Source organism: Eucalyptus grandis, chromosome 3, assembly GCF_016545825.1.
Source record: "Eucalyptus grandis isolate ANBG69807.140 chromosome 3, ASM1654582v1, whole genome shotgun sequence".
Classification (NCBI taxonomy): domain Eukaryota; kingdom Viridiplantae; phylum Streptophyta; class Magnoliopsida; order Myrtales; family Myrtaceae; genus Eucalyptus; species Eucalyptus grandis.
Genome location: NC_052614.1, coordinates 61,761,634 through 61,777,255, shown reverse-complemented (window position 1 = coordinate 61,777,255; position 15,622 = coordinate 61,761,634). Strand labels below are relative to the sequence as shown.

The 15,622-nt window shown below is 36.3% G+C and overlaps 1 protein-coding gene across 1 annotated transcript; it reads left to right on the top strand.

Annotated features, from left to right (window-relative positions):
* The first annotated feature begins 11,610 nt into the window (after positions 1 to 11,610).
* On the top strand, positions 11,611 to 12,350 carry LOC120292026. The gene is made up of 2 exons (XM_039309896.1): positions 11,611 to 11,882; positions 11,993 to 12,350. The coding sequence occupies exons 1-2, from the start codon at positions 11,611 to 11,613 to the stop codon at positions 12,348 to 12,350; spliced, it is 630 nt and encodes a 209-aa protein (XP_039165830.1).
* The last annotated feature ends 3,272 nt before the right edge of the window (positions 12,351 to 15,622 follow it).

Genomic DNA, 15,622 nt, shown 5'->3' with positions numbered 1-15,622 from the left:
ACTCCTAGTTAAAAAAATCAATTGCATGTTAACAATTCAAACCTAAGTCGCGAATTGGTATGGGTTTGGGAGAGCCCGAGTTAAGCCTAGGCTTAACAATCCATTAGCCAAACCATAGGTGGTCCAAATCGGAAAAAAATTGGTCGCGACACCATTTGGTAAAATTTGTATTTGTAAATGACTTTTATTAAATTCAAAAAACAAAAAAAAAATTCTATTTTCTTTTTTGAAGTCCAGCGATCACTAACTACAAAAAGTTACACCAGCATAACAAGCATTTCCAGTCTACGGACTCTGTATTCATCCGAAAGAAGGATGGAACTGTTTCCATCAAATTTGGAAAGGAAAAGGAAGAAAGTCATTCTATCTTCGGAAGTTCTTGTGGCCATGTTTGGATGATTTCTTTATCCAAAACCTCTTGAAGTGCTTCTTTTTCCGGGAAGCTTTTCCACAAGTACCATCGCGGTCTTTCTTGGAACATTTGATTTTTAACTTCTGGCAAGAGCAGGTTGTCTCGAGGCCTTTGTCATCTATGATGTAGGTGCGGACCATCTAGCGCTTTAGGCACAACTCTTCAAGGCATAGATGGATTTCTTGTTATATTTCTCCCAAGGGAATATCTTGTACTCTCCTCTGTCTTCCAAAAAAAGATCTTTTAATCATCTGGGATAGTTCTTTAGGGATGGAAGTTAGGAATACATGCTTCGGATTTGGATCAGCTCCAATATGGTAAAAAAGCTTAAGCATTTCTCGATAGTGCTTATCAAGATATTTCTTCTGGAGGGAGCAACATTTTCTTTCGAAAAATTCTTTTCTTTTCATCTCTATGAGATCAGTGGGTTTTCCCACAAAGAAATGATATAAGAGAGTGATGGCATGGTTGAAATCAGGTGACATGAGAAACTGAATTTGGTCTTGCTCTGACATTGATTTCCACCAAAGTTTGAGACTTCCTGTGAATCTTGTGACAAAGTTGTAAATAATATCATTCATATCATGATTGGTAATGGACTGAGTATTTAGTCAAGTATGAAATTCTTCAAGTCTTTCTGGCCATTTGTGATAGGGGATATCATCAATGGTGAAGAATTGTTTTGATGTCATGGTCACATTTTGTCCAGGATTGTTCTGATTTGGCCGCCTGGGTCACGCGACCCCAGACGACGGTCACCTGGGGTCGCGCGACCCTTGTCCGGTGGTTGCCAGCGCGTCGCCAGCGCGCGTGACCCCTTGGCCGGCGGTCGTCGGCCTCCGATCGGCTTCTCTCCGGTGGAGATGAACAGTGATGAATAGTGGAAGTTGTATTCCGAAAATGCAACTTCCCAATAGACCTCTCCCCCTCCATTCCCCCAAAGGCCTTTCAACCCCCTTGGAGATCTCCCCAAAGTCCTCAAAAAAATGAACCAAACACTGCAGCATTTGGCCAAACCCCTTTAGAGTCCAAATGAGCATTCCAAATGTTGAACCAAATAGGGCCTTCATGCTTATGGCTTCTTGTTATTATATTAGGTGTTGACTCCAACAAAGGAACGCTAAGAGCGCTAAACAAATAATATGCTGGAGCTTGCAAAGAGCATTTATGTAAACAAAGAACTTCTTGGGAGATAGCAATTAATCCAAGGAGGCTATTTACATACAGGTTCTTCATAGGTACATGCACTTTTATTAATAACCGATGGTATTGCAAGGAAAAGAAACTGGGCTTCTCAATCTGCATATTAAAAAGGACAACTGAAGTCGAGGAGGAAAAAATAGAATCCAAGTATCTTACCTCTGTTTTTCAGGATACAACAATCTCATTCGCAGATCATCGCCTGCCGTAGCAAGAGCAAAGGATGCTTCTCCAAGTAATGGTTCTCTTCGTTCGGTCTGTTCCAGTATCTTGACTGTAATTTTTATCTTTTGGTGAAGGCTTTCCTTGCTCGACAGACTTTAAGCAGTCTGCAGCTTTTGTGTGCCTCTTACATAGGTGGAGATTTTCTACCATCCAGCGTGAGATGAGGCGGCTGTGCTTCCTTCGTTAGAAGAGCCAATATAATCTTTGGCTCTTTCCTCATCGCAGCGACGTGCAAAACTGTGAAGTCTATTGCATTTCTACTATTCACATCGGCAATTCCGAGATCAAGAAGTTCCGGTCATGGTCTCCGCATCACAGTATGCACAGGCATAGTGAAGTGCATATGCATCATCCAGAGTGGTATAGCCCTCCTTCGTCAAAGATAGCATGAGGCAAGCCTTTCTCTAAAGTTACAGTTTCGAGATCAGATCTCACAAAAAAACTTCTATACAATGTGCCAGCAATCCGTGACTTTCATCACCGCATACCCGTGCAGCGGATAGCACGAGCAAAATGTCATCTGGGGCAACCTTGTGAGGATGTCAAGTAGGCGCCTCTGCAAACGAACGAGTCTGATTCAGTCATGCTGCATATGAACAAAACAAAAAATATCCAGCATCTCTAGCCGTAATCACCGATGTGGATTTCTTTATCGTAGTCTCCTCAGCTAGTTTCTTTTGCAGCTACTGCTGCGCTACTGAGCAGTTTGACAATGGACAGGATCCCCCTTCAGGCAAATCATCGTATTGAAGGGGATGTCGAAACAAACAATTCTCCCTATGAATAATATCAAATAGGACGGGAACTAAGCAACCGTAAAGTTGACACAACCGACCCATAGAGTCAATTTATACTGCAGAAGGCTAAAATGAAAGAGCTCCAAATTGTCAGGCGCTCTTTACTAAAGTAGGTCATAGATCTAATCAAAATTATCTCACTTTCTAATAGGCCTTAGCATACCATATAAGAATAATTATGGCATACATGATATTATCTAAATACTGAAAAGGCTATGAAAAGTTGCAATTATGAGAAGTTGCAATTTTTATGAAGATAGAATATTTCAATTTTTATGAAGATAGAATATTTTATGATGTGACATCCTGAATTTTGTACGCGCTACAATAATATAATATGATTTTCGTCACCGCAATCACCTGGAATACTTTGCTTTGAGATTAAGAGGATAGATATCATCACTATGTTGGTGAGTAGAATGAAGGTAATTAAATTCCAGCCATAGTAGTTGTAGAGAATGGCCGGTGTACTTTGAGTTTCATATTTTATGATATTCAAGTTTCAATTTCATTGAATTGATATTTTCCTAATTTTTGATATCTTTCATTGATTATTTTAGTGAATTCAAAATATTTTCAAATTCACCAATGTTTAAAATCAAATGTTCAGAAAAAAAATATTAGTAGATGCACAAATTTTTAGAATTAGATGTTCAAAACTAAAATATTTTCAAATGCACGGATATTTAGAATTAGATGTTCATAATGAATATTGGTTAACTAAATCTCTATTTGTCTTCGTTTGCCACACTTATCTTTTCTCTAACAAAATTTTTAACCCTATACTTTGGTTTGAGACATTGAAATTGGTAGTTTTGACGTCATGCATGAAATCATCAATTTCAACTATTGTTCATTAATGTTTTGGGTGACTCATCCCTATAGTTCATCAATGCTTTGGGTGATTCATGCCTATAGTTCATGATTGTCTTGGTGATTCATGCATACACTTGGCCATAGAAGACGAGCTCATCTTCATTTCCATCAAAATATCTTATTGTGGCAAAATTTCATCGGGCCATTTGCGCCCTAGCTACCTACTTAGGGCCACTTGAAGCATTTCTATTGGAACACATAAAATATAATGATTTTTTTTCCCCAAAGTTATCATTTCTTTTAAGTTTGGTTTGTTAGATTCAATTCCTTTGCCCTGTAAAAAGACGTTCTTATGTCTTTAAGCTTGCAAAATGAGAATTCCAAAGAAAGAAAGAAAGAAAGAAAGAAAGAGTGATTTTCTGTTGCTTTCCTCTTTTATTTTCACATTCCAATCTTTCGTACGAAAGGAAATATTCTATTCTTGTGTTAAAGCTTCCAAATTCCATTTTTCAAGAGCTTACAAGGTAAACTTATGGATTATTCTCTTTTATAAAACTAGTTTTGATAAAAGATTAAGAAATGTTAACCTTTGTTCTTGATTATATTGTTTTGAAGGTGATTAAAGTTTTGATTCTACTCAAGCCTTCTATTTGAGGTAAGTGAAAACCCCAGATGCTAAGTTGGATTGATCTACTAAGTGCTTTTGACTTGGATTGATATGTGTGAACTTAGTGTAGTATGTGAAATACGGATGCAAATGTGTTGTGGTGGTTTGATTTATTTTGTGGATTTCATACATGACTAGAACGTGCTTGATTGTTTCTTTTAGGAGTGGTGACATGTGGTATGTGTAAATATGAATATGAATTTGGAAGTGTTATCTTTGTAGTTTCAAATTTAACTATCGTTGGTAATATTCACTTATTAAGTCTAATTCGCTTTTGAGTTTGATATGCTCTCCAAGTCTAATTCATTTTTGAGTCTGATGTACTCTCAGAGTTGATTTACTCTCTAAGCCGATTTGCTTTTTAGTCTGTTATCCTCTATGAGTTTGACTTGCCTTCTGAGTATATTCACTTATCGAGTCTGAATACAATTTCCTTATGTTCAAACTTTTTTGATCAAAACCATCTCCATATGTTCATACTTTCCCGATCAAAAGCATTTCCTTACGTTCAAACCGTCACGGTCAAAACCATTTCAAGCTGTCCGAATCATAACCATTTCCTTATGATCAGACTTTCCCTATCAGAACCATTTCCTTATGTTCATACTTTCCCGTTCCAAATCATTTTATTATGTTTAGATCCATTGTCGAGCATGTTGATTGTTTAGTATTGATTGTGTTTGCGTAAGTAACGAAAAAAAAAGGTAAGCATATGAGTATCACTATATAATCACATGTTGTTACCTTATTTTATTATTTGACTAATGTATTTTTTGTTGAGATAAAATAAGAAAGATTGTGTTGAAGTGCATGAGAAATGGCAAAATATCGTAATGATCATGACAGCTGTTATGTTATATGAATTGCTTGTGAATGATACTATATGATTCAAACCTTTGCCACGGCCTACTCGCCTTCGAGCGAATTCCCTTATATGAGTATGTGGATAACACTCTAGAGTTAGCCAAATGTTCTACTGCATATAACGGTCCTCTACAAGGTTGATATTATATGAAATTATACAATGACATGGTATTGTGGTCATGGTATGACATGGCTTTGTGGTCATGGCATACCATGGACTTGGCTTATATAGTTAAAGTATAACATGGCTCTTATAGTCATGATATGACATGGCCTTATGGTCATGATATGACTTGGCTTGTATAGTCATGGTATGACATGGCTCTTCAAGTCATGGTATGACATGCCTCTTCAGTCCAGGTCCTGGCTAGTGACATGTATGAATTCACTTGTGTGTATAATGGTAAAATGCATGATATGTATGTATTCACTTATGTTTATAATGGTGAAATGCATGACAAGTATGATTTTTTGTGTGTGTGTGTGATGGTGAAATTCATGATAAGTATGAACTTGCCTATGTATATTTTTGTGTATGGTGCTAAACCATTAGGTGATACTAGTGTATTGTGAAATATTATGTCTATGATTACTTATGAGCATATGAACTTGCATTATAGTTAATGACTTGTTATTGGCATATTGTGAACTTGTTTATGCATTATTATTTTGAACACATGTTGTTTGATTTGGTGCCAGGTTGAGTATTAAGATCATCTCCTACCTTAGACCTAGATTTCATTAATTGAGCTTTGGCTCACTCTTTATTTTTCAGTGTGTAGGATGGTCCCTTTGGGATACGTTGGTAGAGGGGACAAGGCAGTGCCTAAAATCATCAGCCTCTAAGTTAGAGGGTAGTTCACTTGTTAAATAGTATGGGAGTAGTGGTGCTAGTTGACCCGACCCAACCTAGGACTATATATTTTGATAATAAGTACTGGTGTTTGTATAAAGAAGAAGCATATATATTAAACTCATGTGACTTTCTTGTATGGTATGTTGTGATGTATTTTGTAGTGCTTTCACATGCCTAATTACAATTACAAGAATAAACGGGAAGAACACATGCCATGCATAGGAGTGTGCCAAAGAACCAGGAACCGCTTGGAACCGGACCGGAATCGGTGATTCCCATTGGGGCCAGTCCGGTTCCCGGTTCTAGGCGTGGAACTGCTCAACCATCCACTCGGACCGGATATATATATATAAATTCCATCTCAATTACTTAATTATTTTGTAATTTTTCAACCAAATATATATGTATATTTATGTAGATTGGTAGTTATTTGACCTTATTGACTAATTTTGTCTCTTGGGTGTGTAATAAGATTAACCCTCCTATTTTTCTTTCCCATTCTAATAATCCATTTACTTGTTTCTCAACCTAAATAAAATAAACAAACGTAAAGGAATGAGAGAATCGATTGGATATGTCCATAAAAGCCAACCGCTCGTTTTAAGATTATAATTAGGTTTCTCCTTAACCATTCCCATGATTAAATTAGGTTGATGTTGAAAAAAGGCAATCAAGCAATTAATAGTTTAAATTTTATGGAGGTTAGGACTTTTAACATGGAGTCTAATTCTCCACATGTTTCTAGTGTCGAAAAACCTTAAAAGGATCACACCACAACCTTCGAAGAAATTAAGTTTTTAACTAACAAGTTTTTAGCTAACAAGTGTTGTATATTTGTTCCGCCTTATAGTTTTCAATCCTTAATTAAAATCAATGGCTTGCAATTAAATCCGAGTATAAGGCCGAACAAGCTTTGTAAGAATTAGGGCTCAATTCCATAGACCCACCCAAGAACCAAACTGGACCGGCGGTCCGGTTCCTAGGTGGATCTATGAAACTAACGGGCGGGTCTTGATTCCAATTTTTTGGAACTAGTCTTTAGTGGGCGGTTCCCAATTCCAAGGTGGGAACTGCCTACCCGGACCATACTCACTCTTAGCCATGATGTCATATATGAGCTTTGATGGAAAGCACTTATTAAATGCATTTATTGATAGCCTATATAAGGAGTCTAGTTGTCTCTCTGCCCACATAGACAATTAAAGTTGTATTTTATCCTTCATCGGATGAAATACGTTAAGAAAAGTGGGTTAAAGAAGAAAATTGGATTTCTTTATCTCTCTTAATTTTGCAACAATCATTTTCTCAAAATTATTACTATGGATAAATATATGTGTATTTATCTCTCTATCGTGAATAAATCATGAGGATCTAAAATTCTTTAATGTTAAATTTCCGCATAATTGAATTAAATCATCGCTAACAATTGGTACTAGAGCATGGTTTAGGATCTTATGATTTTTTCAACTATTAAAATATATTATGACTTCGTTAATTTGTTCCCATTAATGCTTGTTAAAGATATGTACATTGAATTGATTGATACAAGTACTTGCTAAATGAGATCACATGTAAATTATTGTTTGAGTTTAGTGCTCTTAATCTATATATAATTTCACATTTCTAGCATGCTAATTATTTTGCTATGTGTATTCATATATAATTATATATAATCTTCTAAAGTTGATCAAATCCACAAGAACTAACATAATTTTATTCAGTGTCACTTCTGTAATAAAATTGGACAATCTTATTTAGTGTCACTTTTCACTACATCATGGGTACATTATTTCACGGCCCTCAATTTTTTGCTCATTCTATTTTGGGTTTGATAGCTTATTATGATATTGACTCGACTAGTGACCATCAATATTGTCGCTCCACTATGAACCGCCATTTCTTTTTGGGCAATTCACTTATCTCATGGTCTAGCAAGAATCTGGCCATTGTCGTTCACTCTAGTACAAACATCGAACTATTACTAATACCACATCAGAGTTACTATGGTTGCGTCAACTACTAAAAGATATTGGATTGCATCGTAATTCATTAGTTGCAACAACTGTAGCTCTAAATAAATATCACGTAATGACATAGCATAAATGGCTTTGCTTTTGTGCTATTGTTGGTTTAGCTAATCCGAAGGAAGCCAGTATTTCATGCGAGATCCAATTGTTTGTCAACAATCAAGAAATGATAACTCTATAAAAATAGAGTTACTTTACCTATTTTAGGCAGTAGTTAATGCATTATCTGTGAGAAAATATTTGGATTTCCTTATAATTATTTGAATTTTCCTTATTTATGCAGAATAATGAGATATGGAGAGGATAAGGAAAAGAATGGCAACTATCAGGAATTTAAATAAAAGCAGCAGTGGAAGATGGATATCAAATCAAGAAATTCTTGATTTTGTTTCATAATATTATCTGCAAGCGTTGAGAGATAGATATCTTGGATATATCCTATAAATAGAGACAGAGAGAGCAGCTAGGGTTTGAGTTAGATCGATTTTTCATTCTTCTGAGAGTTTTTCAAGTATTTTGAAGAGAAGACAAAAGTAGTGACAGAATTCTTGTTCTTTGATTCAAAATGTTGGGTTTGATTTATATTTTTATTTATTATTCTACTATGTTCTAATTTTCTTTTGTTAGGGCTACGATGTAGCCTAACCATGATGATATGAATTTCATGATTTTTATGTTTTACAATTGATTTCATTTATGTGAGTTATATATTATTGCGTTTAATGCTTTTGAGTGACTGGCCACCACTTGAATGATCTGATGTGCATGTTTGAGACTGAGAGGTGATAATATGCAATTGCTCACAATAATGTATAACCATGAATTAAACGTGGATAGAAAAATACCGCGTTATTTGTATAGCTTTCGGTGATAAAGTGATCCAAAAGACTCATTGTAAGCCGGAAATATTAATAGTTTTTAATGCACTTATGCTTATTTTAATTCACATAGAGATATAATGGATTAATAAGCTGAGTAGGTTTGCTATACCTAGAGATAGAATAGTAAATAGATTAGGAAATTCCGCTATCACATGTTTGATATCGTTATTATATTCACAACAATCTGAAATTAATATCTAGTGGTTATGGTGAAATCAGATACTCTAACATATTTATCTGATTGATTTTACTGCATTTAGTTTTCAAGTTTTGTTTTTAATTTATTATAAATTATATTTTGATTTGTTAGATAAATTTTAGAATTAATCTATTTTAGTATTTAATTAGTTTATTAATCATTGATCTCCGTGGGACGATACTTTTTCTCATCATTATATTACTTGTTCGATACGTGTACTTGCGTTTAGAATTTCACGAACAAGAAACTTACGGTTGTGTAAATTGTTTTTCCTTACATATGGATTTTATATGTTTCACAGCAAATGATGTGGGGATTGGACGCAAAATTGTTGAATCATTGCAGTCAATTTACAATACCGTTTCAAGCATTGGAGGGGAATCGTAGAATACATGGGCGTGTATGGTGTGCAAACAAGGTAAGCAACCAAATGACACAGAATAACAACAGTGTTGATCCTCTGAATTATAACACGAACTTTACAAAATCCCTGTTTGAGGCCGCAAAAGGAATGAAAGATTTTCAGACTCATAATCAGTACACTACAGTTCATAATTAACTTTCTTGTAATTTAGGTTGGGGGTTATAATACTACCCTTTCCAGCGACTTTGACTGAGTGTATTCTCATTGCGAAAATGAGCTTGCTTCCATCCGTTCCTTGCTAAAAAAGTGCGAGGACGTTCCCGTCTAGTCAATGTTCCTAAATTTTCTTGCTGACCCTTGTCACGTCACGTCACGGTCAAACTTAAGAAAGAGAACCCAAAGAACAAGAGAACTAGAATTTCCAAATTGGTCCAATCTTTCGGCCGGAAATTGCGCGATTTTGGTCCTGTGAGGTTATGATTTTTTCGTGTGTTTTGAGAAAGCGTGACCATATGCAAGTAATCATTATTTTCCAAGGCCTTGGGCTGTCGCGTCCTGGCAAGAACGCAAGCGAAGTAGAGACAGATGGAGATGGCAGCAAGAATAAATGATGATTGGCCCACGCGTGGATAACGCACATTAAAGTGATAATTAAGCTATCAGAACGCGTACCAGCAGTCCATCTCCCTTCCCCCAAAGCCTAGGCAAACATCGTAGGGAAAATAAGACAACTTTTTCACTGTTCCTTGCCCGACCTTTCGATATTTTCTGTCTTTTAGTGGTCCTGCGAATGCACCGCCTTTGAGCTCATTCATTGGGCGGCCCGCAATCCCGTCTCCTTGCGTCTCTCCCCCTCACTCTCTTTCATCGGACCACATCAACGTTAGCAACCCGGCATTCTTCATTCAACCCAGCCTTGGAGTATGTCGTAGACAGTTCTAGAAGGAAAAGAGCCCCGCTCGAAATTTTAAACCGATGAAAAGCGGGCCACAGCGAGAATATGGTGTGCATTGAAACTCATCAGACAAGCAATGAGATATCTGTACAAGCGAAATAAACTGAGGCGAAACCCGACTATAACACTGCACTTGAAGTTCAACTCAAAAACTTAAATAGATATATGAACAAACACGATTATGAAGTAAGAAGTCTATTGAAACTCCATTGACAAGTGATATAAGATTCTTTTATAGATAGGAAAACCAATAGATAATAATAAAAAATATTTATATACTTAATGAGAAAGAAATAAGATGAGAATTGGTTAGATAATAATATATTTCTCTCGTCATGTAACGTTAAGAAGCAAATATTGCAATCGAAAATGAGTTATTCTAAGAAGGAATTCATTCTTTTTCTAAATATTTTTGCATGGAATCTTAGAATATTGTGTCGAGTTCTCAAAGCAGGCCTCGATACTTCAAGCACTCCAACTTCTCCAGTTTTTACATGGGTACTCCTTCGAATGGGATTGTGTTTTTTGTCCTTGTTTTTGCTTGAAACTTTCCCCCTTGGTAAGAGCAAACTATTCGTATCAATGTGTATAATGTCTCTATATGTTTATTTTGGTTTCACTCTGTTTCAGCTCTGTTATTTTGATTTGACTCTGTTTCGGCTCTGTTTCTTTTAATGTCGTCCGGAGTGCGATCCTCTTGGGGCATCCAGCTACTCTTCATTGTCCCAACGGATAGTCCCCGGGGCAAAGAGGCTAGGATCCAAGGGACTCCACTCACGGCGGTTTGCTCGTGGCACATGTCCACCAGAATTTGCATCCAGCTGTCAGGGGACAGTGGCTCATCATCATATTCAGGTGATGATGCTTTTGATGGTAGTTTTCAGAAACTACCACGTCACATGACGTCAGAATACCCATTAAAGATTTATCCTTTTACCGGGTTTGTATTTGAGTTCTTTTCTCAAATGGTAAATTTTAATTTGGATTAGAAATGCACTACAGTAGTTCCTTTATAGCTGTTAATATTTTGTCTTTTACTGTTTTGATGCTCAATTTTGCACTTCCTAGCTGAAGATGAGATTACCTGAGCCGTTGCTTTGCTTCTATCCGATGTTTTGGTAAAGCCTTCCGACACTTCTCTTCTTTTTGGGAAAGATCAAAAGCTTAATTCTGCACTTTCGTCTTCTCATATATGAAGTTGACGGATTGATATTGAGTCATTAAATTGACCATACCCTCTGTGGGACTTCTGTTTCAATATTAACTCCTCAACCCAGCTTCCTCCTATTCTTCATGCATCGTGATCCAAGATATGTCGCAGGGTTTTAGGAAGATTGATACCGATCGATGGGAGTTTGCGAACCAAGGTTTTCAGGAAGGGAAGAAGCACTTGCTGAAGAACAAAAGGAGGAGACGCAAACTCCGCGATCATACGAAAACATCGAGAGTAGTATTGTTGCTTCGGATTACCCGGAGGCTGGAAAGGAAGCTGAACTTGAAATGCTTAAGAAGGACCAGGAAGCGTTGAAGGCCGAGATCCTGAAACTAAGAGAAGAGCAAGAGAACTCGCAGCATGAGATCAACCACGTCGCCGAGCAGATTCGCTATGCCGAGTGCAGGTGTCGGCGATGTTCCTCTTCCTCTCCAAAGCAGCCGAAACCCCAAACTTTGTCCAGCATGTAATCCAAGAGAAGAGGCAGAAGAGAGATCTAGAGGCTTGTGAACTCAGCAAGAAAAGCAAATTGCTTGGTCCCGTTAACGAAGCCACCAAATGCTTGCTCGACGTAACGGATCACAAGATTCAAAGCCCGAATGTTGATTGCCTGAGAATCGGTGATGATTTGGCACAGATGGAGTCTTGGCCAAACAATGTTTTACCGGTGGATCTTGAGACCATTCAGATGCACAACCCGTGGCCTCCTCCGGTGGGTGGTGCGGATTTCAGGGTTATGCAGGGTCAGACACCCGATCAGATGGCCGGACCTAGTCCGTCAGATTTGCCTTCGGTTTTCCATGAGATTTCGGAGAAGCTCCTCGGAGACAACATGGTCGTGGGCGACGATGCGATGGATGACCCAGGAATCTAGCTTGAGCTGGAGGGTCTGATTGAGAAGTCCTGTAGTTGGACTGAGTACACAAGTGGGCTGGGAAAGCAAGCAGCAGGACTGACGCCCTAAAATTTCTATGCTGCTCCTGCTCTGTTCTTTCTGTCATATGCTGCCGCTATCTTTTGTGACCCAGGTCACGGAATGCGGCCTTTGCATAGTCAGAGGGAGTATCTGAAGTGACTGAATCCAACCAATGAACTTATGTGTCAATGGTAAATGCTCGTACTTAGTATATATGTTGTAGTTTCTTCCTTTGTCTCCATCGTAACAAAGTGCTCTCTGGGTTCTTTTCTCTTAGTTTGCACTAATTTTTTTTTTGTTTTTTGTTTTTGTTTTTTCCTGTTTCTCCTTTTGTAACCAGTTATATATAAGAGAAGCTGTTTATAGTGCCAAAGTGCAATTTCAGTTTAAGGGTTAATATTGCCATATTGTACACTGTGCCACATCCTTTTCCAATTATTTTTTTCTTAAAAAATTTCAAACCATTACACTCATGTCACATACACTCCAAATGAATTTTCATGTCATAAAAAAATCTCATATAAGTCGGATGATTGGCGTGACGAGGATCCCAATGTGGAAATACAACATAAATGGATCTCATAAATGACGTTATTTTGATTGGAAAAAAAAAAAAACAACAACAACAACAATAACATTGTCATGAGAAAGCTAGATATGAAGAAAATGAAACAAGATTGCATATGATAAAATATGCTAATTTTATTCTTAAAGTACTCTTACGTTTCAAAAGTCTACTAAAATCCCTAAGCTTGTCCCCATTTCACTTTAAGATTTTGGTAATATCATGGGTATGCCGATTTGGATTTTTTTTCTCACGCACAAAGAGTAATTTGGGATGAATGTGATATGAATACATCATAACAATAATATGAGATTAATGTGTCACGATTATACCAATTCAAAATGTTAAGAGATATTAATCCTCGATTTAATGAAAAGAATTTTTCAAAATGTTTGACATGACCAAATTCTAACCACAAGTTGTCCATTTATTCTCTATAGAGAAACATCTCTCTCTCTTTATATTAAATGTGTTTTATTGCAAGCTTATGCTAAGAAAACTAGCCACGGATACTATTCTTAATCAATAAGGTTCTAATAGATTTTGTTGACAAAATTGTTCATAAAATTTTAAGTCTAATAATTGTCTTGAAGTATCTTGATCTAGAAAATTGCTCTACTACGAATTACAAAGTTTACTTCAGATGGAACAAGCTCAGACTTAAAGTCTAGATATTTTATTGAAGATAAAGACCGAGAGAATTACTTTCATTCCCATCTTGATGCAAGTTCAGAACACACAAGTTCAAAATGTGACAAGTTCTGAACGAAGCAAGCCCATAATGTGACAGGTCCAGATTGTGACCAGTCCATGATAAATAACAGCTAATGATCTGGTTTAGATTTCACACTTAGAAAGATTTGATTGACTCAATCTTATTCGATTAGAAAATCAATCTTGAGATAAGTTCGGTCTAAACGGAGAAGCTCTACTTATGGAAATAAAGACTCGTGGCTATACAGACGGCCATAATCAAGTGGGAATCTAGCTTTTGCTACTCAACGGCCATCCAATCTTCTTGATTCAGATATGTCAAACGAGAACATTTGGAAGACAATCCTCTAGAGACAATCCAACGGCTAGTTTGGAGATGGATGACTTGGAGGTGGATGACTATATAAGGAGACCAAGGTGCCGAGAATCATGTAAGAGATGAGACCTAGGATCTAGAATTCCAAAGTCTCACACACTTATCTTTCGCGAGTTTCAATTTTGTGATTGTGAGAGAAATACAAAAAGAGTGATTGAGTGAGATAGTGTGATCTATCACTAAGTGCTTGCACTCAATACTGTAATCTCTTATTGATCATCTAGTGGAACTCAGCCAATAAGCTGTCAGCGTGGAAAAGCGGACGTAACCTTGATTTAAATCAAACCACTATAAACCTTGTGTGCAATTTCTCTTTTCTCTAAACTCTTATTGTTTATTGTTATAATAAATTGCACATTTGTTGGGTGCTTTTAAAGTCTATTCTACTACACAACAAATTCTTAACCTTGTTCCAAAATCTAACCATTGTTCACACTTTAATTTTAACTTGTTCTAATCTGCTTTAAATTGTCAAGATTTCATAGATTCATCTATTCACCTCCCCTCTATGTGATACTTGCTAACTTTATTAGCTTCCACATGTCAAGAAGGGAGAAGTTGATTTTTTTTTTTTTGTTCAAATGAGAAGTTGATCGATGTATACCGTTATTCAAACTTTTTGGTGACAACACTGCTTAGTCAATGGTGATAATCATTCAACTGGTTGAACCTAAAGGAGTTTATTAGACTAAGGGCATATGCTTCAGCATCAAAGTTTGAATCCCTCAAAATGGTGTTAAAATACAACATGACATTGGCTTATACAAAGTTTTTTCTACCAATTTATATTGTGATTCTTAGGATTCATTTATCTAAAAAAATGAATTATTTGAAAGTATTTTTCTAAAAGTGATCGTTCGTATCGATTGAAATAATTAGTCAATAAAATATATTTTCATTATCGATTACAATTTATAGTGAGATATTTTCGTGAATGAAGGGAATATATATCGTTTATTTACTTTTTCAATTAACAAAAGTGATTATCTTTTAAAAAATATTTCTAAATAAATTATTTTTTATGAAATAAGTACATTCTTAGCTTTTCAAGTGAATTTTTTAAGAGAACTAATCTTCTCCCTAGTCTCTGGTGAAGTGGGTAATTCCAAAGTCCCATCACATCAATTGACAAGATGTGTAGTAGATTTGAAGTGAAAAGTCTAAGAAAATACAAATTGCTTACGAAGAAAAATACAAATTGCTTACAAAAGGGAGCTTACTTTCATAATTATGAAAATAAATTCCACTATAATTAGCAGTATGCAACCAAACCGGTTCTACTAGAACCAAGCCGAACCACCCAAAAAACAAGTCCCAGAATTGGGACTTGTTGGAACTGATTCGGGAGTAGTTTCTGAGTAAATATCCCTCACCAAACCACCTTGTTTTCGAAGTTGTTTCGAAATTGGTTTTATAAGCTAAAAAGTTCAAACCGTAATTTTTTTTTTCCCATAAATTCTAACCCCAGCACTCATTTGTCATTTGTCCTTCTTTGGAACTCCTTGCTAGTCTTTCCCCTTCCCTTAAATTTTTATAGATGAATGGAAAACAGAGTTTCATAATTTATGTTTTATG

Excerpts from the sequence above, each read along its gene's own strand:
- LOC120292026 (XM_039309896.1), top strand. The coding sequence starts at position 11,611 with ATGGGAGTTTGCGAACCAAGGTTTTCAGGAAGGGAAGAAGCACTTGCT. Across the intron at positions 11,883-11,992 it reads ATTCGCTATGCCGAGTGCAG|CAAGAAAAGCAAATTGCTTG; the intron begins GTGTCGGCGATG and ends TTGTGAACTCAG.